Source organism: Ursus arctos, unplaced genomic scaffold, assembly GCF_023065955.2.
Source record: "Ursus arctos isolate Adak ecotype North America unplaced genomic scaffold, UrsArc2.0 scaffold_31, whole genome shotgun sequence".
NCBI lineage: Eukaryota > Metazoa > Chordata > Mammalia > Carnivora > Ursidae > Ursus > Ursus arctos.
The window spans coordinates 29,129,065-29,151,633 of record NW_026622997.1 but is presented as its reverse complement, the minus strand read 5'-3'; the positions used below and the strand labels follow the sequence as shown (position 1 = coordinate 29,151,633).

The window sequence follows — 22,569 nt, the reverse complement described above, 5'->3', positions numbered from 1 at the left end:
CCTTCCACATTTCCACCCACCCCAACCACTGCGTGAGCTTAGCCACAGATCGTAGTTAGCGGAAAGAGATGACCCCCACCCTTAGAAAGGATGCTCCTTTGGGGTGCTCTGAGCGCTCCTGAGGGACACCAGAACCTTCCGTGGGACCCAGACCCTTCCTGCTCCACAATCACACAATTTCCCAGACACGTAGGGTTCAGCCCAAGCCCAGCTGCAAGTTCTCGGGAAATCCTGCCAAGACACCCTGTCAGAAACGGAGAAAGGGCTGCACGGGGCAGGGGAGGAAATGGAGCAAGAAAGGCAGGAAAATCTACAAAGCATGCGGTTGGGAAGATCCAAGACCCCTTCTCGCCCTCCGGAGCTCCGCTGTGCCGTTCACGCCATTTCCCGAAACCCACTCCAAAAACAAACGAAATGCTCACTGTCTCTTTCTAGGCGGAAAACACAGCTTTTGTGTCTTTTCCTCACTCTCTGCTCAGGTCTGTTGCTACAGTGAGACTACCTTCCCCCATCACCAGAGGGGGGCGCTCACCTCTCCCCCCTACCCCAGCCCCCCACACCTGCCCCCCCATGCCCACCACCCCACTGGGGAATTTTCCTTAAGATCTGGGGTTGGACAGCAGTGTTGAAATAGGTGCCAAAGAGGAAATGAGGCCCCTAGGTGACTTGCCCCAGGAAGTCTGCATTTCTGAAAATGGGAATTGGTTCCACAGCCCCAGCACCTAGGTGGCATGAGGATGCTGTTCGTTCTGCAGAACAGCCCCGTTCAAAGCTCAGCGCTGCAGCCCGGTTGTCCCTGACCCTCACCCAGTGGCCTCTGATGTGCTTCTCAGTAATGAGCCGCAACAGGGACCCAGCCGCCACCTGCATCTGTATGCATGGTGCCCCAGCCGCCTGGGTAGATGTGTCGGCTCCTTTCTTCTCTCCTTTTCCTCCTCCTGCCACAGTTCAATTTCTCACAATCGGCTCAAATAATTCCTTTTCTCCAACGAGTTCCTCCAGTTTCCAGGACAGCAGACTCGATTGCTTACAGGACATGCAGAGCCCTGGAAGAAATTAAAACCGGGGAGGGGGGAGGTTGGGGAGAATAGCCTGAGCGGAGCCGAGACAAAAATGACCATATTTTCACAAAAGGGAAGTAAAGAGAGATCCACTCTTGGTTAAAGCTATCCACGGCCAGCACCAGGACCCAGCCAGGGTGGAAGAGGGGAAAGTGCCCGGTGGAACCAGTCAGGTGAGGACAGCGATCTTCCTCACATCTTACTGAGGTTTATCCAGGGAAATCGGCAAGAATCTCTCCAGAACACTGGCAATTACAGAGAGTTACAGATTACCCCTCTTCGTTTGGAATGTACTTTACACTTAACAGGACCACGGGTAATTATAGGGCAACCTGAACCTCGCTTCACAAGATGGAGATGATGAGGTATTTTCTCCGTAACCACATCGGCATGATTTTATAATTACTGAGCTACGTGGATTTGCCATGAAATTGAATAGTTAAAAGCAAAGAGTAATTGCCTGATATCTGTACTCTGTAATTTAGTATAATCTAATCATGGACAAAGCCCAAAAGAAAATGTTCTGAAAGCATTACATTTTTCTTCATACACAATTCGTTATTGACATCAGGAATGTATTCCTATGCCTCTAAAGGAACTCTTACCCACAGGTATCAAAGTGTGGCCAAAAGAATGAGAGTTTTGTTATATTTCAGCGAATTGTGAAAAGCAGCCAACATAACTGCCCGTTATACCTGTTCTGGCATTTCTCTGTGACTCTAGTTGCCCCTCATTGACCTGGAGGGATGAAAGGTAGCTCTCCTCTTCCCGGGGGCATGGAGATAAGGCAGCCCGAAGCTGGGCCGCGCTGGGACCATTCCAGTCAAAACCTGAGCCTAGATGGCACCCACTATGTCCCCCACTTTTCAACCACACTCTCCCAGCACCCCACCATCCCACAGCATGGCACCGCCCATGATGTGCTTCCAAGGAAGCCCAGAGAGTGCACGAGGCTGGCGGGGAGGTGACGAGGCCCTAGTCCCCCAGCATCTTTAAGGACCTGATAAATGTGTGCAGGGCTTTTTGCAGGAGGAGAAGGAGAATGGAACCCACTAAAAGATTTATAGCTGTTGTTATTATAAGGCTCTGCTGAGACAGAGAGAGGTCAGCAGGACGGCAGGCAGCGCGGCGGCCCTCTGGGAATCCAGAGCCTCCTCCTAGAGGTCCCTCACCTCTGCTAAACGCGTGGATGTGGTTACTAAGTAGATTTGGATACGGGCGCTTGTTTTTCCTCTTCTGCCTTTAATAAATCAGGAGGACCGCCCACAGCCTGAGCTGCTCACCTTAAAAAAAAAACCCACAAGAAAGTGAGGAGAAAGGGGGGCATGCAGGGCAGCCACTGACTTTGCAATATTGCCCTTTGCTTTAAAATATGCATTCCCATACTCAACACTGGACGCAAACTCTGAGAGTGCCCGAAAGAGTCTCAGGAGCAGCTCCTGATACGAGGCAGTGGTGGCAAGGAGCACCAGGGCTGAGCCCGCAGCGGGGAAGACATGGGGGGCAGTGAAGAAAGGGTGGGGGGGCCCATTCAGGGGGACAGGAGCAGCAACGAGCAGGTGAGGGCGGATTGGTGGAGAGTGTGGATGGAGGGCCTCGGAGGGGTTATCAATCCACCAAAGGGGCAGGACTGGAACAGACTGGAACAGGGAGCTCGGGAGGAAAATGGCAAGGCCCCAGACCTGAGAGGGACGACTGACTCGTGAGGGTTTTTCTGATGGACTTTTCTCAATCCGATGGTGAGGCTTCTTCCCCAGGGGAGCACGGATTGGCAAACACGCTGTGAGGGGTGGTGCACGAGCCCAAAGGCCCGTTGGAACCAGCGAGACAAATCCAGCAACTGCTAGAAGCCCCGTGGAGGCAGAGGGTAGACCACATGGGAGCAGAGAGCCACGGCTGCCAACATGGTGGGTTCCAGGCTAGAGAAAAGACAACAGGCTTGGCGGGTGAGGCTCATTGGGCCCTAGGTACGGGTAGCAGCCGCCGCGTCCCCAAATGCAAGGCAGGCTGACAAAGCCCACGCTGGGGACCACTGCTGGGGGCGGCTCCAGTTCAGGACATATTTTTAAATCGCCCTGGGATCCATTGTGATGAAACAGACCGTAACTCTGCGAAATGCCAGAACGTTCACTTTGTTTAAGCGTCAGATTCAAGCCCTCTTAGAATACACGGGGCCAGTATTGATGCCGAAAGGCTCATTCCTTGTATATTGAACTGCACAGCTGCAAGGAGTTGCACAAATGTTACCAACTCATTTGTCATGCAAACAGTGCTTCAGAAAGAAATAAAATACTATTATGTGGTATATGTGTTAGGCAATCACTATATCAAATTCATGGCATTCCGTGCAAACACAGGCAGAGAAAAGGAAAACAACACTTGGTGAGAAAAATTGCACCACATGGGAACAGCTAAGTTGGGGGATATGGGGAGGCTAACAATGGAAGCCTGACTGAGCAGAGGCTGTAATTTTCCCAGCAATGTGGCCAGTGTAGGAATACCCCTGTGGTACAGCAAGTGGCAGGGCTGCAAACCACCGGCAGAGGGGCCTTGCCCACACCCAGGGAAGGAATAGGGGCAGATGAGGCGGGGGCTGGGCGAGAGGCAGGGAAGGGGAGAACTGAATTAGAGGAGTAGCAGTGGCATGGAACCTCAGAGGCCAAGGGCGGCCACAAATGTTTGGGACAGGGAGTTGAAGAAGGATGTGGAAGGCTTACCAAGAGGGGAGGGAGGTGGAAGGGAGACTGCGAGCCATAGCTCTGTTTCCATTTGCCACCCCTCCCCATGCCTCCCTTAGGAGCTTCTCCGCTAAGAGACTTCCTGTAATCAAATAGGGTGCCCTGCGGGGAGGTTCTAGCGCTGCGGCTGCAGAGAGAGGGGTTAAGTATAGACACTTAGGAGCGTGTGCCAGGCACTGTTTTGAACCCCTTGTACAAATTACCTGTTCTAATCCTCATAGCAACCCTACCAACTTTACTGGCCAGCAGGCTAGAAATGTTAATTGGATATGATCACACATCTGATAGTGGCACTGCTGGGGTTTGGAAGTCGCCAACCTAAATCTGCAAGTAACACAAGACTGTGTCTCGGGGGTCTTCCCCTACCCTCTCTCGCGGAAAATCCCACCAACCAGAAGCCTGTCCTGCCCACTTAAGTCCAAGGGCATTTGGCTCTTCTGGCCCCTCGAAGCACTCGGCGTTGGCCTCGGGCAGGGCCTACATAGGAGAGAGGCCTGCCGCCCTCGGACTGGGTCTCAAAACATGCCCGGCGTCTAGCCCGCGACCCAAACAAAGCCCTTCCCCAAGCACAGAGAGAGGCAAAGGATCCCATCTCTCCATTCTCCGCAGTGGCTTGTCTTTCACCATTAAGCAATGCATCCACTAAATCAACACTTTACTCAATGCCTACCGCGTGCCAGGGACGGCGCATGGGGTGGAATATTCGCAAAGAAACACCGATCAGTCTTACGGACGAGCTGGACTGAGCAAGGAGGGGAAATAAAAAAGGAAGAAGAGGGGGGTAAAAATTAAAAAAAAAAAAAAAAAAAAAAATCCTCGGACCTCCCCAACATGGCGGCCTAAAGGGCCGAGTCTGACCCCCTCATCATGGCCGGCAATCAGGAAGGTGCGGACCTTCTCAACATGGCGGCACAGCCAGACCTTCCCATCATGGCGCGGGGCCCCGCCCGCTCCGCCGCGGCCGCCGGCGGGAGCAGTTCCGGGTGCGGTGCGCGCCGGGGGCGGGCGGGGGGCGGCGTCCTGGCCATGGCCGGCCTGTCGGACCTGGAGCTGCGGCGGGAGCTACAGGCCCTGGGCTTCCAGCCAGGACCCATCACCGACACCACCCGGGACGTCTACCGCAACAAGCTGCGCCGCCTGCGGGGCGAGGCCCGGCTGCGCGGCGAGGAGCGGCTGCGGGAGGAGGCCCGGCTGCGCGGCGAGGAGCGGCTGCGGGAGGAGGCCCGGCTGCGCGAGGAGGCGCCGCTGCGAGCCCGGCCCGCCGCGGCCTCCCTGCGAGCGGAGCCCTGGGTCTCCCCGTCGGCCTCGGGCTCGGCCTACGCGACCTCCGGGGCCTACGGCGATGTCGGGGCCTCCGCGGCTTCCTGGTCCGGGAGCCGCGGCCTCGCCTACTCCGCCCGCCCTGCGCCGCTCAGGCGTCGCGCCTCGGTCCGGGGCAGCTCCGAGGAGGACGAGGACGCCCGGCCTCTCGACAGGGCCGCGCCGGGCCACGGAGTCCGTCGCTGGTGGGCCTCGACCTCGACCCCGACCCCGGCACGGCCGCCCTCCGCCCTCCTCGGCGCCGACCCGCGCCCGGGCCTGCGGGCGACGCGAACTGGCCCGGCCGGCGCGGCGCGGGGCCGGCCCGAGGCGGGGCGGCGGCTGGAGCGCTGCCTGTCCCGGCTCCTGTTCTGGGCCAGCCTGGGGCTGCTGCTCGTCTTCCTGGGCATCCTCTGGGTGAAGATGGGCAAGCCCTCGGCGCCGCAGGAGGCGGAGGACAACAGTACGTCCCGGGCCGGCGCAGGGGAGGGCCCTGGGCGCGCGAGTGTCCACCAGAATGGCCACCCGTTCCTCTCAGCGCCAGGCTGCACATTCCCGGGCCTTGTCAGATGCCTCTGGCTGTCTTCTTACCTCCAGACCCTGACTCTCCTTCCTCTGGCTGTGAAAGAAGAGGGCTGGAGTTCCTGCAATAATTTCTGTCTTCACTCTCTCCTGTTCTCATTTTCTGCCCTAGCCCTCCCTACCAATCTCCCTTTCAACCACGTGCTGGAAGCAGTCTTCATTCCTAGTCACTTCCACCCCAACCTCTGGTTTTCCCTCTCTAGAGAAAACCACACCCCTCTCCAACAGACAGGTCCACCCCCATTCCTTTTTAGTTCTTTCTTAACTTGGATCTCTTGCTCATTCACACATTAGTGCCCATTTGAAGTCACCCCAGGTTTCACTGCCCACAGATTGGATCTGGTTGGGTTCCCAGCTTTGCAGCACCAGAAGAGTTTAAACTGATATAAATGGAGGCGTTTATCCTTGCTTGCATTATCCTCCTGGAGTGTGTGCAGAGAGGGTTCTGTGAGTCAAGGACATTCCCAGCCATGCTTCTGTCCACACTTTAGTGATGAGACATGCCAGTAAGAGGTCTGCAGGATACAGTATGAATAGTTAAGGATTGGTATGTTTCTTAAAAGGGAAATTTGCCTCTTGGATAACTCTGGGCTTTCGTCTAACAGAAAACAACATAGAAATCATTTCTTTATAAATGTAAAGGGTAAAGCGTATAAATTTAAAGTATAAAGTGACATTGTGAGTTCACCAACTTTTGCTATTCTTTGCAAAGCATTGTGATTAATACTGCTCCCAGCCTCAAGCCAAGGCCACATCTTTCCATGCCTAGCAGGAACAGCCAAGATGCAGGGAGAAGCTAAATTGTGTCTTAGTTGTTGCAGCAGATGGGTGTTTGGGTATATGAACAAGTCTGTGGGCATGGGGATCCCAGACTCATGCACACGCCCGAATAATTTCTTGGCTTTGAGAGCAGTTTATCCACCTGCTAAAGAAATTAAGCAGACCCGGGAGTGCTGTGGGACTGTACTGGTACCACAACAAACAGTATACTGTCATACTCACTGCTGAGACGCTTTAAGACCGCAGCTCTTGGATATACTGGGATTTACCTGGAGCGCCCCTCCCATGATGGTACTATTCCCTGTTCAGCATATAACTGTTTGCAGTTTACAAAACCATCATGTATATTGACTTGTGTGAAGTTAACTCCCCGAGTTAAGCAGGGGAAGCTTTATTGATCCCATTTTACAAATGAGGAAATGGAGGTTCAGAGTGGTTGAGTTACCCAAGAGCCCGTGGCTAATCTTTTCCAGCTAGGACTTGGACCCAGCTGTCCTCGGACCCAGCTGTCCTCGTCCTAGTTCCTAATCCAGGATTGGGAAACCCTTACATGTTACTGTCTGCATTTTAAAAGTGCCCCCATTTAGATGACATCTTCCTGATCCCCACCCTTATGTTGGTAATGTTTTACTTCCCCTGAATTTTGAGAGTGGTCCCTTTTTGCGATCTTTTCCTCAACCCACACTTTTAATTTCCTCTGTGTTTCTTTTCTTGGTCTCAGTGAAGTTATTGCCAGTGGACTGTGCAAGCAAAACAGATAAGGTGAGTCTGAGTTTCTTCTCTAGCTTTTGTTATTCCTCCCAAGGATGTTAGCCTCGTCAGGAGGTAAACTGGCCCAGAAAAAGATCATAATAGGATCATTTTCAGGAGTGCTTCCTGTAATGTACCAGAATCACATCGTGTTCTGTGATGTTTGTGTCAGACTCAATTGTGGCAGGCAAAGGAGTACTTGAAACAGAGGGAATTGAACTCCGAAGATCCAACCCTGGGCTTGTTACGGAAGCGCTCCCATCAATCACAGCGCTGGGGACTTTGATCTTCTGCCTAAGTCAATCTAGGGGGATGCAGTAGGTTGGGGCTGAAGGACTTCTCAAGCTCCCTGGCTTCCAGAGGAAGGGCTGGCAGTTTTTAAGCATCCGGAGGCGGGGTTCTCAGGTCCACGTTCCCTCAAGTAGTACGTCTGTGGCTGACAGTGCTGTTCGGATTTGGAACATCATGAGGTGAGGGGGGGGTTGTTTTAAATATATCTGAAGTAGAATTAGCCCTCCTAGTCGATAGATTTGTTTTATGAAGCTTTAATGTTCCCTACAAATAATATTTGGGGAAGGCTAGCAGCCCCATCCATTTATGAGTCATGCACGAAGCCTTAGCCGGGAGCTGGGATGCTGGCACAGGTGATAGTCTGGGGAAGATAGAAGGCAGTAAATTTTCAGGTCATAAATCCTACCAGGAGGAGCCTTTTGCTGCCAGAGGGCATGACTTAGTAGTCTGATTATTAAGTGTGCAATGCCAGGCCTCTCCCGAGGCCTCAGTCTCCACGTCTGGCAGCCCAGGGGCTGGGAATGAAACAATACAGTGTCACGAGTTCACTCTCTTACCCATGTTACTGAAGGGGTGCCCTGGTGCAGATAATAGGTTTTATCTCTTCTTTGGCTTCTGCTATACATTTGGGGGTGTTTTATTTCCTTTATTGCGTTCATCCACCAAGTATCTTTGCCTCTCAATTGTTTTGTGAAAACAGATTCATATTAAGTTTAATTTAACTGCCTTGTGTCATGAAAACCACAGTTGATGATTACAGGAAGTGGCCCAGAAAAATAGGTAGTGGCTGGAAGGAAAACGAGAATTTTGAACCCTGAAAGCAAAAACGGGAAACAAGTCCGTAAGACTTCTCTGGTTTCTGTCTCTTGGTTCTTTGCCCCAGTTGAGTGAGCCCCGACAGGCACAGTCCGGGGCCTTGCTGAAAATGTGCTCAGTGCAACCTCCAAGCATCAGAAACGCAGGGTCTGGGCATCGTTGGCAGGCTCCACTGAGCTGAGACTTCACGGGGTGCTCTTGGCCTTCGTGAAGGGTGGACACAGAAACAGGCAGGTTGGGAGATGCTTCTCAGCTCTGGTGAGGTTCTTGCTCAAAGTCTCATTCTTTGTGTGGCTCAGGCTCCCCCAGAACCCAGATGGGCATTGGAGTTTTAGATATACGTGTTTTTTTCCTTCTCAGCCAACTATGACACTTAGCGTTTTTCTTTCTGCCTTTGTGCTGCTGAAAACGTGTGGACAGGCTGGGAGTGGGTGTGCTGTCTCAGTCAGGCCGTCTCGTGGTCTGGTGCCTTCTCTCCTTCTGTTGCCTTTAGGTGGTATCAGCCCTGCTTTGCCTAAGTGTTGGTGAGTTCAGAGCAGAGTTAATTGTGACCGCTTTTGTTGTTTGTTTGTTTGTTTATCTGGTTGTGACAGTAAGAGATGTTTAGTGTAGACAATTTGAAGAATGTGACAAAATCAGCCATGATTCTGCCACCAAGAGTTGATCGCCATTGACATTTTGGGGGCATTTCCTTCCCCTCTTGTCTGTGTACATATGTTTATAGAATTGGGATCTCCCTGTGTATTCATTACATTTCTTATCACAACACTTCCCATCTCATTCGTCTTTAAAAGGTAGTTTGGGTACCTGCTTCTACTTACAGACTGGAGAGTTGTTTCTGAACGTTAATGGTCATACTTGTAAATCTTAGTTACGCCACTTTGTACCTTTTAAAGACTTTTGGGTCTTTAGGCAACACGAGGGGACATATCTTGGCCTCTGAGACTATGAGAAACCAAGTCCCGCACATTGCAGATGAGGGCAACAAGCGAGAAGGAAGGGGACCGTGGTTCCTTCTGTAGTTGTCGCGGGCTAGGCCCCGAGTCCAGACCCTTGGCGTCAGTCGGGCGCCCTGCCCAGTGACACCCCAGAGGAGGTCTGAGGGGGGCGGTATAGGCTTGGAGCCGACCTGCTCCAGCAGTTGCTAGCTAGGGGATCTTGGGGGCCTAGCAGGTCTCTAAACCTTGAGCTCCTCATCTGAGAAATCGGGGTGCGGTCAGGATTGTGGTGAAGATTCAGTGCAGACTCACGGCAGCCCATGGCCTGTCGTTCACTCTCAAGGAGAGCAGCCTTTCATTCAAATACTCTAAAGCTAGCAGCCTAGCAAAATGGTGTCAGTTCTGCTACAAGTGCAGGAGATCTAGGTGTGCCTCTCTTCCTGTTCCTGTTCTCGTACAGATGACTTTCGTCCCCTATAGCTTCACAATGTCTAGAGATTTCCCATTTCCAGTCTAGGATCCAGTCTAAGGTGAAGCCTTTGCTGCAGCTCATCCACAGAGCAGACGATTTATGGGCAGAATGTAGACACCTGACTCCAGAAGCAGACGGGAGTGGCCCTAGGGAAGCCGAGACTGCAGTAGTACGGCGTTTGCCGGGCCCGCCGCGGAGGCCCGACTGCCGCAGCCCCCGCAGCCCCCCGCAGCCCCCTGCAGCCACATCGCCTCTGCTCCGCAGCCCCGCCTCACGGCCTTTATTCCAGCGAGAGCCGCAGGACAGAGGCCGGGGGCCTCCAGGATGGCCGCCCCTTAGTGACCGTGCTGCCTTTAGCTCCGCCTCAGGCTTTACGGTTAACAATATTTACCCATCCAGCCTGTCCCTGCACCCACCGCTTTGCAGAATGTGGGTCCTGAGGGGTTCCTTGCCGCTTAGCACTGACAGTGCAGCCGAGGAGGTCCAGCCAGAGAGACAGAGCCCCCGTCCCCCGCCCCTCCTTGCTGACTGCTTGTCCTGTGCCCTTGCAGTTCTGTCAGGCCAAGCAGAAGGCGGCCTTGCTGGAGCTGCTGCACGAGCTGTACAACTTCCTGGCCATCCAAGCCGGTGAGTGCACGTCTCGGGGCCCGAGATCCCTTGTGAGGGTTGTGGGCTCTTACCCTCATCTGCCAGGCGGGGGCTGGCTGGCAGGTGGCTGAGATGCTCTGTCGTGATCTCCCAGAAGACATACTCGGAAACCAAGTCTTGCCTTCCCCCCTTCTGCACTCAGACACATCTTTTTTAAGCCTACAGTTGGTTCTCACATCCCCTTTAGGGGTCCCAGGGGTCCTGGCCCATGCACAAGCCTTTCTGCTTTCTCTGGATGCTCACCAGGTGATGCTCTGGGGGTTCGTGTTGCATTGGCAGGTGCCAGGCCCCAGGACTCCTCAGTTCCGGTCTTCTGACCTGAAGGGCCTCCCTGTACAGATGGTCGGCCAGGCCAGGGGGAGAGGCCTATGCAGGTAGCAGGGGTCTGCATGGTGGGCAGCTTGCCAGGGCTCCGGTGTCACCTCTGGTCCTGATCTCCCCATCTGGCCGCAGGACCTTGGACGAGTCCCTTATCCTCTCAGAAGCTGTCTCCCTATCTAACCAAGTGGTCTTGGGTCGGTTTTGGGGGGGGGGGTGTTTTTTTACAAAGTGAAAAGTAAGTGCTGTGCTCTAGAGGAGGGCATTTTCACCCCCCCCCCCCACGAAATACCCCCTAAAAAGTGTCCATCCGGAAGGCTCCCCTACTGTTTTATTTAGAAAATTATTCTTTGAGGCAGAGATATCAGCTCCCCACACCTCTCAGAATCGCTTGCTAAAGGCACAGGTGAATGGCCAGAGCTTGTGCCCTGAGTGAAACACACTTGGCACGAGAACCAGACGGCGCTACTCAGTCTTACGAGGTATTCTGGAGGTTCCTCTGACCTGTGGGGCCCACCCTTGTCTAAAGCTGTTGCTCGGGAACCAAGGCTGCCTGGGCCTCTGCTGGGCCCTCAGCCCTCGGGGCCGGTCTTGTGGGCCTCAGCTCTGCCACCACCTCCCTCCAGACTGGCGGGAGCCTGGTGGTGGTCAGGGAGGCATCTGTGAGCTCCTTGGAGGAGCAGTGGAGTGGGAGCTCACAGCATCACAGGCCTCAGGGGCCCTTCTCCGTGGCCCAAGTGCTTGCAATATAAATTCTGGCCTAAGAGGGTGTTCCAGACCTTAGTGACTCAGTTGTGGTCTGGGGACCAGCAGCGTTAGGGTCACCCGGGAGCTTCCTGGAAATGCAGAATCTGCGGACCCCTCCAAACCTATGAATCAAAGTCTGCATTTCCAAGAGACCCGCAGAGTATGAATTAGAGAAGCTCTGTCTTAAACTGTGGATGCTGGAGAGCTTTCTCCTCCATCCCACCCCCCATATCTAGTCCTGGCTTATGCCGCCAAGGGGCCTAGTGCCTCCGGTCCTCTGACAAGCCTGGCAGGGGTGACCCTGAGGGTCTCACTGCAGGGGAACAAGGGCTCTACTAGGCCGTAGTCCCCCCACACCACCCCCCACCTTGGAGGTCACCTGTGGGCAGAACATTGTGCTGGCCTTTGCAGCCTACAGGCTGCTTCTGGTCTAGCAGAAGAGACAGGCCGCATATCTCCCTGACCATTGGCTGTTACGAGGTGTGACTGGATGAGAACTGAGAGGCCAGAAGTTCCAGGAGACACGCTGGAAAGCGTCACAGGGGAGGCGGTGTCTGTGCCAGGCCCTGAAGCCTGAGAGGGATCGATTCTGCGTAGGTGGGGGGCAGGGCGGAGCCCGAAGAGGCAGGAAATGACAGGGGCAAGGGTGGAAGCAGTTGGCCTCATCAGGGAAGGAGAAACAGAAGGAATGGAGTTTGGAAAGGTCTGTTGGGCCCCACTGTGGATGGCCATAGATGCCAGGCCGCGGGGGCTTGGTCACCGCGGGCAGTGAGCGCCAGGGAGGCTTCTGAGCAGGGAGTGATGTGCTGAGAGCCAGGAGCCAGGAAGGCAAAGGTGACAGCAGCTTGCGTGTAACAGTGCCATTTAGGCAGAATCATTTCAAACTTTAGTTGATCACATGTGGATGGGAAAGGGGAGAGGAGGAAACCCATCAGGAGACCATGGCCGTGGTCCAGGCAGGCTTAAGCGAGGCAAGGCGATCGGGGTGGGGCAGGAAAAGCCAGCTTGATCTCAGAGGTCCCATAAGGTCAAGATCAACTTCGGCATAGGAGGGATAAGCTTTAGTTCATTCTCAAGATTTTCCAAGTTCATTCTCAGCCACTCCCTCCCCAGCACACAGACTGGCTATCCGCAGCCCCTAGGCTGTGCCAGGTTAAGAGCAGTCAGGCTCTTTGGGAGTTCAGGATCTTGTACAGGCCCACCCTGTGCTGTCTCTGATCTCAAGGAGTCTGGTGACCCAAGGGAAGCAGCATGTGGTGGGTGGACCATAGTGGGCTATCAAGAGCCAGTGGCTGTGGCAGGCCCCCAAGTCCAGAGTGATTTGGTCCAACAAGATTCTGCTGTAGGCCGGGGATTTTTCAGAGGAGGTGGCCCTGGGTGGGCTTCATCCTAGGTGGGAGTTGGTCACCCAGGGTGCTCGGAAGGGAACAGCCCCTTGGAGCACCACACTGAGGCCCCACTGCCCAGCACAGAGACACCCTTTTTCTCTGTGGGGCATTTTGGACATCCCTCCCCAGAACCCCTCAAAACGGGGCCTGGAGTTCTAGGTGTCCTGCCTGTGTCACGGTCAGAATCCCTGCAGTGCCTACGGCCTCCCCGCCTTTCCTTTTTCCCAGGTTGCGTTTATTTATAGTGCCATTCTGGTACCTTCCAAAGCTATCTGTCTGATCCTTTTAGGGATCAATTGCAAACAGACCTTAGGATTGGGCAGCTTTTTAGTCATTTAATGCAAATCACCGTACTGCTTTGCAGGTCAGGTTTTAATGATCTGGAATCGATCCAAGCTAAGTGGCTTTTGATCTTGCTGCAGAGTGAAGATGCCCCACAGAAGCCAGAGCCGCGGGGCCACATGCTCCCCATCAGAGCTGATGGCTTGATTCCTGCTGCATTTTTTTTAGTCCATTTCAGAGTAATTTTTTTCCACCTCTTCTTTGTGTTTGAATGTGTGTTTTTTCCTCCTAGGTAATTTTGAATGTGGAAATCCAGAGAAGCTAAAAAGCAAATGCATTCCTGTAATGGAAGCCCAGGAATACCTAGCAGTAAGTAGGCTGCGGTGCTTGCCCGGTCCCGAGAGGTCCTGGTGCTTTTGTACTGATCTTGCAAGCCCTGTCTTTTTTTCCCTTTCCGTTTTGTGTTTGCTTTTTGGCTTTTTTGTTTTCCCTTTTTTTTTTTTTTTTTCTTTTTAAACTTGGTTGAGTGTTAGGCTACTTTCAGTTTAGGCAGCAGTAGGGGTGACTGGTCCAAGGTGAGCTGTGAGCCCGAGCCCAGCCCGCCGCGTGCGGCAGCTGGTCGGCCAGTGCAGGCTGCCTCTTCTTCCAGTGGCCCTGTAACTTGCTCCCCGCTTCTCTCCCCTTCCCAGCAGCTTTACAGATCTGCACTTTACCTGTCTGCTCTCTGCTTTATGTTTGCCATGCGGATTGCTCGGGATGTGTTTGACTGGTGGCCTGGCCCCAGTTTGATAGAATTCTGGAACTTCGGAGCCAGCAGAAACCTTAGGGGTCTCCTAGCTCATTGTCATTTCCCAGATGAGGAAACTGAGGCCCAGAGAGGGGCAGGGACTGACCACTGCCCGCTCCTCCCCCCGCCCCATCCCCACGCGTTTTTTCATTTTCCCCAGGGTGAACTGCCAGCTCTCTGGCCTCACGCTTTGGGCCTTGAGAAGGTTCTTTGGTTTGGGCTGCCTCAGACTTGCGTTGCTCTCTTGTGTGCTTCCGCATCGACTCCTCCCAAGAGCTCTTCCCTGGCTCTCATCAGCCCAGATTTCCACCTGCCACTTTGTTGTGCATTTAGCAGAACGGGGCTTTGGGGCCTGTGGAGGACACAGGAGAGGGCCTCCTTAATGCAGCGGGAGAGTCATGTTCCAGCGGGGCCGCGCAGACGCAGCACTAACCCCCGCCCCCTCCCACAGAATGTGACTGGCAACTCGTCCGCCAAGTTCGAAGCGGCGCTGACCTGGATACTGAGCAGTAACAAGGACGTGGGCATCTGGTGAGTGTGGGCGAGGCCTCGCGGGGCGGCGGCCACGGCCCTCACCCATCGGCCGGCTGCCGTGCGCTCACAGATGTGTCTTGGGGCTGAAGTTAGAGGCAGGCCTCCTGGCTGAGTCCTCGTAGGCTAAGCCAGCAGCCGGGCAAGGGAAGGAGGAAGCATTCGGGGGGCAGCATAGGAGCCATTTCAAGATAAGACACAAAATCCAGGGATCAGGATGTGAGCCTGGTGTTCCAGCTAAGCGTTTCAAGTAACTCCCTCTGCGTCCTTTAAATTCCCTGGTCCCACATGGATGGCTAGAGGAGGCATTTTTCTGCACTTCCATTCGTCCGGTGCTAGTTTTCATTCCTAGATGAAATGTTTCTGTCTGTTGGTTTCATTCAGCATGGACACTGCAAAAGGAAATACTGGATTTTATTCTGACTGAGCAATTCGACCTCATTTCTGTCTCTGGGGAGCACTGCTGGCAGAGATGGCAAGCCCCCTCACCCTCCTGAAAGGCCCCATCTGGCTACTCAGCCTGTGGGGGAGGGGCACACCAGAGATGCTCCCCCCCCCCCCCAGTTCTTCACGCTGGCACTCCCTCCCGTTTCCCGGGGTTTGTCAGGGTCTCTGTTCAGGCCACAGCTCCCGATACTCAAATATCCTCTAGGGCTTTGTTCCCTCCTCTCTAATCCACCCAGACTACTAATTCCATCAGCCGTGCCTCCACCAGAAGCCCCTCGGGCAGCTCAGCCTAAAGCTTGATAACTGGATGCAGGGCACGATTAACATTCGTTGGCTTAAAAAAAAATACTGCTTCCCGGAGTGGCTGAGCGATTTTCCTGTGTGTTAGGTACGGCGGAGGAGAATATGGATTTTATCCTCGGCAGCGCTCACCGAAGCTGCTAGCACAGAAGAATGATGGCACTCGCCTTTTCACACTGGGGGAAGGCAGTCGGGAGGGTGGCCGAGGCCAGCTCAGACGACCAGTGTTCAAAGTGGGTCGTGAGATATCGGGACACTTCAGATACTGGGCATTCCGTGTGCAGTCCGGAGCACGAGATGGTCACCTGTCCAGAAAAAGGAGCAGGCGTGGCCATCCTCCTGACACCTCCTCTCACAGGGGCCAGGGTGGAGGTGCTGGGGCTGGGGCCTGGCCTCGGAGAGCCCGGGGGTTGTCCTTCCCCGAGCCTCACAGCACCCCAACCTTTACACTTAAACAGCTTATGTGCCTCCTTGTCACCGTCACCAAGGAAAAGCACACCCTCCCAGACTCTTTCAGTTCCTGCCATGCAGCGCAAAGCCAGCGATTCAGTAAACATTTCCATTTCTCTATGCTGGGAGGTGGGAATCCAATTTACAGTTTAATCTTCCACACGCTGAGAGGGGCTGTCAAAAGACCCGACAGAGGGGGACGTCACTTTAGCAGTAGGGGTGCAAGCCTGCTGCCGTCTTTAAAGCTTTATTCTTTCTAAGTAGCCAACGTGGGAAATTTCTGGAAAGCATGCAACCAGGATACCAAGTCAATTTAAGAAGTAAAGGCCTCGAAGCTCCTCCTTTCTTCTCTTTCTACTTTAAAATGGGGCTGATCCCGCAGCTCCTGGGAGCTTTTGAACGCCTTTGTAGCCCCGTGTCCTGTTTCAGGTTGAAAGGGGAAGACCCGTCGGAATTGGTAACGACTGTGGACAAAGTGGTCTGCCTGGAGTCCGCCCGCCCGCGCATGGGTGTGGGCTGCCGCCTGAGCCGCGCCCTGTTCACCGCCATCACCAACCTGCTCATCTTCTTCTGGTGTAAGTCCTTGGCTGCCCTTCTCCTCCCTCGCCCGTTGGGACTGCTCACACAGCACCCCCCAGGAGCCCAGCTCAGTGACACTCCCAGGCATGAGTGATGAGTTACAGAAACCCAGGCCGAGAGAGTTCATTTCTGTCTAGTGAACCTGAGGTCTGTCTAATAAGACAGAGGAGATGAACAAGTCAGCCTCTGCCCGGGGTCATCTTACCTGTAGAGATTGGTGGCAGGAGCAGGAGGGTAACTGGAAAATAGCCTTGATCAGGGTCGGGGACTGTCCGTGTCCCCGAGGGGGGAGCTTGGCCCTGGCTGGAGCCCAGCATCGTCGCCCCCCAGGGCCCTAGAGTGCAAGCCTCTCAAAGGAGGAGAAGGCGCAGCAGAGGCTTGGCCTAATTTTACTCCGTGAACAATGTAAACATCTCCTTGGGAGCTCTAGGTACCCAGTGAAAGCAGGAAGGGCCCAGGGGGCTGAGCTGCAAAGCAGAGCGCAGGTCTTGTCGCCTGTCATCAGGGGCTGCCTTTGAGCAGAGACCTCGGGGTGTCTCTGAAGGCGAAAGGCCGAGTCACGGAAGCTGCCGGCTCTGCAGACACGGCAGCGTTACAAATCACAGGCCATCTGGGCGTGCACACGGCTCCCTCACCCACGCCATCGGGCACAGACATCATTATCAGCAGCAGCATCTCGGAATACAAAGGGCCTGCATGTATATATGTATGAAACGCCGTGTTCCAGCTCACAAGGGAGGAGATGAAAGGCCCGGAATGGGGCTGGGAGGGGCTGCAATCTGGACAGCTGGGGAGGCCTCTGCGGTCGCCAGCGGGAGGAAGATGACCGCTTCAGAGCCCGCCTCCCCTCCGCATCCCCACATCCTGTGTAAGCTGCAGGCCGGTCTGGGCCTGGCACGTAGTAGGTAGTCAGGACACTCGTGCGGCTCACCCACAGCCTCCAGCACAGCGGCCAGCCGGTGCGGAGAGCCGGCGTGCAGCCGAACGGCCACAAGTGATGTGACCAATAACGGGGCCTGCGTTCCCTCGTAGGTTTGGCCTTTCTGTGGGGGCTCCTCATCCTCCTGAAATACCGGTGGCGGAAGCTGGAAGAAGAGGAACAAGCCATGTATGAGATGGTGAAGAAGATTATAGGTGTGTGGCCCCTGGGGGAGGGACCACTGGCACCGGCCAGAAGGGCCTTGCCCTAAACAGTGCCCTCTGTCCTACCCTGCAGACGTGGTCCAGGACCATTACGTGGACTGGGAGCAGGACATGGAGCGCTACCCGTACGTGGGCATCCTGCACGTGCGCGACACCCTGATCCCTCCACAGAGCCGGTGAGTCCTGGGCTGAGCCCAGCAAGTGCCACAGGAGAAGGCCCAGAGCACCCATTATGGGGGGGAGGCGCAGCTCAGCCCCGAGGACACGGGCGAGGGGGCTGTGCACGCCTCCTGCCACCGCTCCAGCGCTCGGCTCTTTGTGGTGGAATGCACAGACGGGGTCTGGAAGCGTGACCCCACTCCTCTGTTGGCATCAGTGCTGACTGGGGAGCTTTGGGTAGCAGACGCTAGTGCCCTCCTCCCCCCAGTGGCTCAAGCTGGGTTTCTGTGAGTGGAAGTCCAGAGTCATGTGGGCTCCAGGTATAGAATAGTCGGGTCTCTGGTTCCATTTCCCTGTGATGTTTGTGGTCCCGGTCCCACAGCAGCGGGATCAACGTCTGCCTTGTCACTGCCAGTAGGGGAGAGATGGGCCTCCGGTCGCTCTCACAGGCAGGAGAAAACATTTCCAGAAGCTGCCAGTGACACGCTCCTTGAAGCCCTGCTGGCCAGAACTGGTTACTTGTCTATTTTTGAATCAGTCACTAGCAAGGAGGAGATTGTTTTTCAGACATTTTTAACCATGACCCATGACACGTTACCTAAAATACCTTGGTTCGCTTCCCACGCACTTATGCACATGTACACGTGCGTGCCTGTAGCTGAAAGCAGAGTCTCACAGCAACGGCCGGGGTCAGTTTCCAGGGCACACCGCTGCGCAGGAGCGGGTGGCAGGGCCATGGTCATGCCTGGGCCGCAGATGCTGGATGGACCCTGACAAAACCCAGTGTGGGGTAGCTTTGGAGCATGGGGTCCCAGGGGCTGGCCAGCAGGGCCTGCCGAGGTGTCGGCCCAGACTGTGGGCCCTGCTCAGCAGCTTGCTGCCGTCAACGGCCGGATGCCATCCCCTCAGAGGGTCACGAGCACGTGCGCTTGCCGAGTGCTCGCTGTGAGCTGGCACTGCTCCGGGCCCTCCGCGGACGCATCCCCCCTCACTCGATCCTCGCTGCGGCGCTGGGACATGAGAACAGCAAGTAACCCATCTTACAGATGAGGAAACTGAGGCACGAGGAGGTTAAGGAACTTGCTCGAGGCCCACTGCTGGTGGTATTTCTGTGCAACCCAAGAGGAATTGGAAGAGTAAACATTTAAGACCCCTTTTAAAGGTGAAGATCCTTAAGAACTTTCGTGCCCACCCTACTCCTTGGAAAGGTGCAGCAGGAAGCCTAGGGAGAGCAGACGGAGCATGGCCCCAGCAGGAGGCAGCCACATGGCCCTCCCACTCCCAGGGGGAGGTCACTTGGTACATACATACTACCCCAAAATTCCTGGCTTGCCCGGAGTCGTCTGTGGCCGTGGGTAATGGCCTCTCTGAGCCAGTTTCGTCATCCGTCACCTGGATAGCACCACCGCCTTGCAGAGGGCGGCATCGAAGCCCTCGTTAAGTCAGCAAGTGTTTGTGGAGCACCCGCCGCGGGCCACACACTCCTGGGTCACAGGGAGACGGTGGGCATGGAAGTGCAGACCCCCACCCTGCTAGAGCGTTGTTTCTCAGGACGAAGACGTGAGAAAGGCATAAGGAAACTGTGCTGTTCGGTAGCCACAGGTCCTCAGGAAGAGGGGCGCAGGGGTGTCGGGAGATGGCCTCGCAGCTCATTAAGTCAGGGCAGCCCTTAGTGCTGCGGCTTCGGTTATGCGCCGTCCACACATTGACTGAGGTAAGAGCAAGAGTGCCATTGCCGCGGTCTCGGGCCTGAGCCGCCCGGCCTCCGCTCCCCTGCGGCAGCACAGACCACAGGTGGGCTGACCCCCCAGTGGCTCTCAGCCTCTTGATTTATCTCCCAGCACCGCCCGCCCCCCCTCAGTGCAGCCGAGCCCTCAAGGTGTGAGGACACATCCGCTGCCGTAGGCCCTGCGTGGGCCCCCTCGGGTCTGCCCTGCAGAGGAGGGTCCGCCCGTGAGACTGAGGGAGGGCTGAGGGGCCTGGCTGTCGAGGAAAGTAGGGGAGCTGAGAGCAGCTGGCTCGCAGGAGCTTGTGCGATGCCTGTTCGTGGGCAGCCTGGGAGGGAGGGCTGCGCTAGACCAGCCGAGTGGGTGCTGCGAAACAGGCCGAGGGGTCGTCGGTGACAGGACCCGACCTCTGAGGTAGAAAGCCCTGGTAGCCCCGCTCCGACTCCTGACCCACAGGCCACCTCAGGAGCTTCCCTCCTTTGTCCTCCCTCGGGCTGAACCTTTCCTGCTCCCACTCGTACACACCCACAGCCCCTCTCCACGCGAGGGGTCACGGGGAGGTAGTCTGCAGAGCTGACGAAAGACAGGAACTCATCAGAGAGAAGATGTCACAGCAAGCCTCCCTGACTGGCTTGGAATCTTCCTGTCTAGTCTGGAGGGGGAAGAGGTTATAGCGGGCTGTCCAAGGGGATTCAAGGCCCCGGGGAGCCACAGAGAAGGGGCCCTGCCTGGTAGCTCTGGTCCAGGAGCCGCTCCAGCTTCTTGGCCTCCCCAGTTGGATGCTGAGCTCATCCCCATGCTCCAGAGTACTGTCGAGTTTGGACTCAACAGCCCAGTGGCCACTCTTTAATTGGCGCACATGGGGCAGTAAAATGCATCCAGCACTGGTGGGGGTGGGGGTGCCCGGCCAGGGCTGCTGCAGTAACAGCCCCCAGCAGGAGCTGGCCAATGCCGGCACAGCCCCTTCCCACTTGGACACCTGGGGTGCTCTGGACACCTCCGGCTCCCTTCAGCTCCCTTTCACTGAATGCTTTTAGAGCAGAGAAGGTTGAGGAATCGTTTCTCTGTGGCTCAAGAAATTTCTCTCCTCTGCAGGAGTTCTCTTAGTACCTGCTGCCTTTTCCTCCCACAGATAAATTCCGCGTGGGAATTTTGTCCCCAGTTTGTACAAAGGGTGTGCACGGGCCAGCTTGCTCTCTGGGCAGCGCCGCATGGAGCTTCGAGGGGCGCTGCTGGCCTGCTGAGCCTGGCCCCTCTCGTTGCAGGAGGCGCATGAAGCGGGTCTGGGACCGGGCTGTAGAGTTCCTGGCATCCAACGAATCCCGGATCCAGACAGAGTCCCACCGTGTGGCTGGAGAAGATATGCTGGTGTGGAGATGGACTAAGCCCTCTTCCTTCTCCGACTCCGAGCGATAAATCCCGGCCGGGGGGCCTGTTCCCAGTCAGCCTGTCCCAGGCCAGTCCCTTCCAGGGGTGCAAGGCCACCAGACCTGCCAGTGCTGAATTCACACTTGCCTTGACTTTCACCCTCCTCCCGACTCTGGTTCCAAAGGTCTCTCTTGTAAGACTCTTCAGAGATTAGCTTGTAGGAAAGCATGGGCTTCCTTGAAGGGCAGCAGGGGGGAAGAGTCAGAGGCCACGTGGGTAGCTGTCCTCTGCATTGGTCCAGTCCTCTCTGCCCTGATTGCTGGCAGAAAAGGGGAGAAGGGTTGTTTTGATGCATAGAAAAGATGAAAGAGCAGCAGCTGTGAGAGCCTGTGGAGCAAGTGTGCAGTTAGGTGGGCTGGAGCTCTCCCTCCGCTGGTGAGTGCTCAGCAGGGTGGGCATCGTGCCTGTGGGAGGTGGGTCGGGGCGGCAGGCTGGGGCGGCAGGGGTTGGGGAACAGTTTGGTCCATGTGCCTTCAGAGGGTGTTACCTGGGAGCTCAAGGGTGAGGGGAGAAAGCCTGTCCTCTAGCTGGGTTGGGCCTCTTTTATCCTGAAGGGGGAAGGTGCTAGAAAGTAGGATAAGTACCGTAGAAGAACTATCTAGAAATGACAGGTCCTGGCACGCAGGACCCTCAGGTCAGGAGCAGTGAGCTGCCAGCGTGGCCGCCTGAGAGGAACCTGGAGCAGGCACAGGCCTGAGAGCAGATAGGAGGGCAGGGTGGCCGGAGGCAGCCTCCCAGGGCCGGGCCTCCAGGCCTCTTCAGTGGTGCTTCTCACGGAGTCGCGGTTCTAGACCAGAGAGACCCGCAGCCACGGCACTGCATCGGGCGACGATGCGGATTCTGGGGCCTTGGGAGTGCGGCGCCTCCAGTGTGCGACGGTCCCCTTGTCTTAGGGCGACCACAGCGGCCCCACTGCGGGGCCGCGTAGCCAGAACCTGCGCAGCGACCGCTCGGCTGCCCCCTGCTGGCCGCGCGGAGCGTGCCCGCGCCGCCGCAGACCTTCATCCTGGCCCCCCGCCAGCCCCCGAGCCCGTGAGCCAGCGGCGCGGGCGCCCAGCTCCAGAAACGCCCTGGCGGGGGGCCTTATTAGTTAAGTGCGGGGAGCCTCTCCAGCAGAGCCTCATTCCCATATGTTCTCACCCGCGTTAGGCGGGATAGGGGCAAGCGGAGGAGCCGAAACAGCTGCCTCCAGAAGGCATCAACCACCCCCTTTCGGTCTTCCTGGTATTTTTTGTTTCCTTAATAAAGCTCCCGTCTCCCTCATTTGAGCAATACTCTCTCATTTCCTCTGATGTCTGGATGATCGCCGGGGCTGGAACCTGAGTGCCGGCCCCATGGCAAGGAGATGGTCTTATCATCAGGCTCCAGCCAGAAGAATAAGTAACACCGCGACAGGCTTCAATATCAGGGTTGAAACTGTTGGACAAATAAACTATTTATTAAAAATGGATCTGTTTCTCATCCATGGTTCTTTCCCTTCCCCCCCCCCCCCCAGAGCAACATTGTAAGGAATGGCAGCTTGCGGAGAGGTCAGCCAGAAGAGGAGGCTGGGGCGGGCTAAGCAGGGGCCCTGGGCCTTCTCCGGCTGGCTGGCCTTAGTCCCCTCTGGGCCCCAGCCTTTCCACCACTGGCTTCTCGGGCAAGCCACAAAAGCTCCCAGAGCCTTAGTCTCCCCATTACCACTCTGTGTGGCTAGCCCCCCCCCCCCCCAGTGTGGACTCAAAACACGCCCACCTGGTCCCAGTGAATGAGTGGCAAGGGGTGGGGTTCAGTAGAACCTTTTTCCTTGGCCCCATTTCTGCCACCCTTCATGGCCCCAGAGGCTCCTGGGGGTGCTTGGTCCCTCTCAGCCCTGGGAGGGGGAGGAAGGAAGAGCAGAGTGAGGTTGGATGGGGCTCCTTTGCGGCT

General features: G+C 55.9%; 1 protein-coding gene across 2 annotated transcripts; it reads left to right on the top strand.

Moving 5' to 3' along the window:
* The first annotated feature begins 4,780 nt into the window (after window positions 1-4,780).
* LEMD2 (LEM domain nuclear envelope protein 2) lies at window positions 4,781-22,107 on the top strand. Of its 2 annotated transcripts, none has more exons than XM_026482679.4 (9): window positions 4,781-5,561; window positions 7,182-7,222; window positions 10,279-10,354; window positions 13,403-13,479; window positions 14,349-14,428; window positions 16,055-16,200; window positions 17,237-17,338; window positions 17,421-17,523; window positions 20,366-20,480. In XM_026482679.4, exons 1-9 carry the CDS (start codon window positions 4,826-4,828, stop codon window positions 20,367-20,369), a joined length of 1,365 nt encoding a protein of 454 aa, XP_026338464.1. In that variant the 5' UTR covers window positions 4,781-4,825; the 3' UTR covers window positions 20,370-20,480. The 2 variants fall into 2 exon arrangements, with proteins under 2 accessions (XP_026338464.1, XP_026338463.1); XM_026482678.4 differs by lacking the exon at window positions 20,366-20,480 and adding an exon at window positions 20,499-22,107 and having other exon boundaries at window positions 4,783-5,561.
* The last annotated feature ends 462 nt before the right edge of the window (window positions 22,108-22,569 follow it).

Coding starts and splice junctions, on each gene's coding strand:
- LEMD2 (XM_026482678.4), top strand. CDS start 4,826: ATGGCCGGCCTGTCGGACCTGGAGCTGCGGCGGGAGCTACAGGCCCTG. Junction 5,562..7,181: donor GCAGGAGGCGGAGGACAACA/GTACGTCCCGGG, acceptor TCTTGGTCTCAG/TGAAGTTATTGCCAGTGGAC. Junction 16,201..17,236: donor CCTGCTCATCTTCTTCTGGT/GTAAGTCCTTGG, acceptor GTTCCCTCGTAG/GTTTGGCCTTTCTGTGGGGG.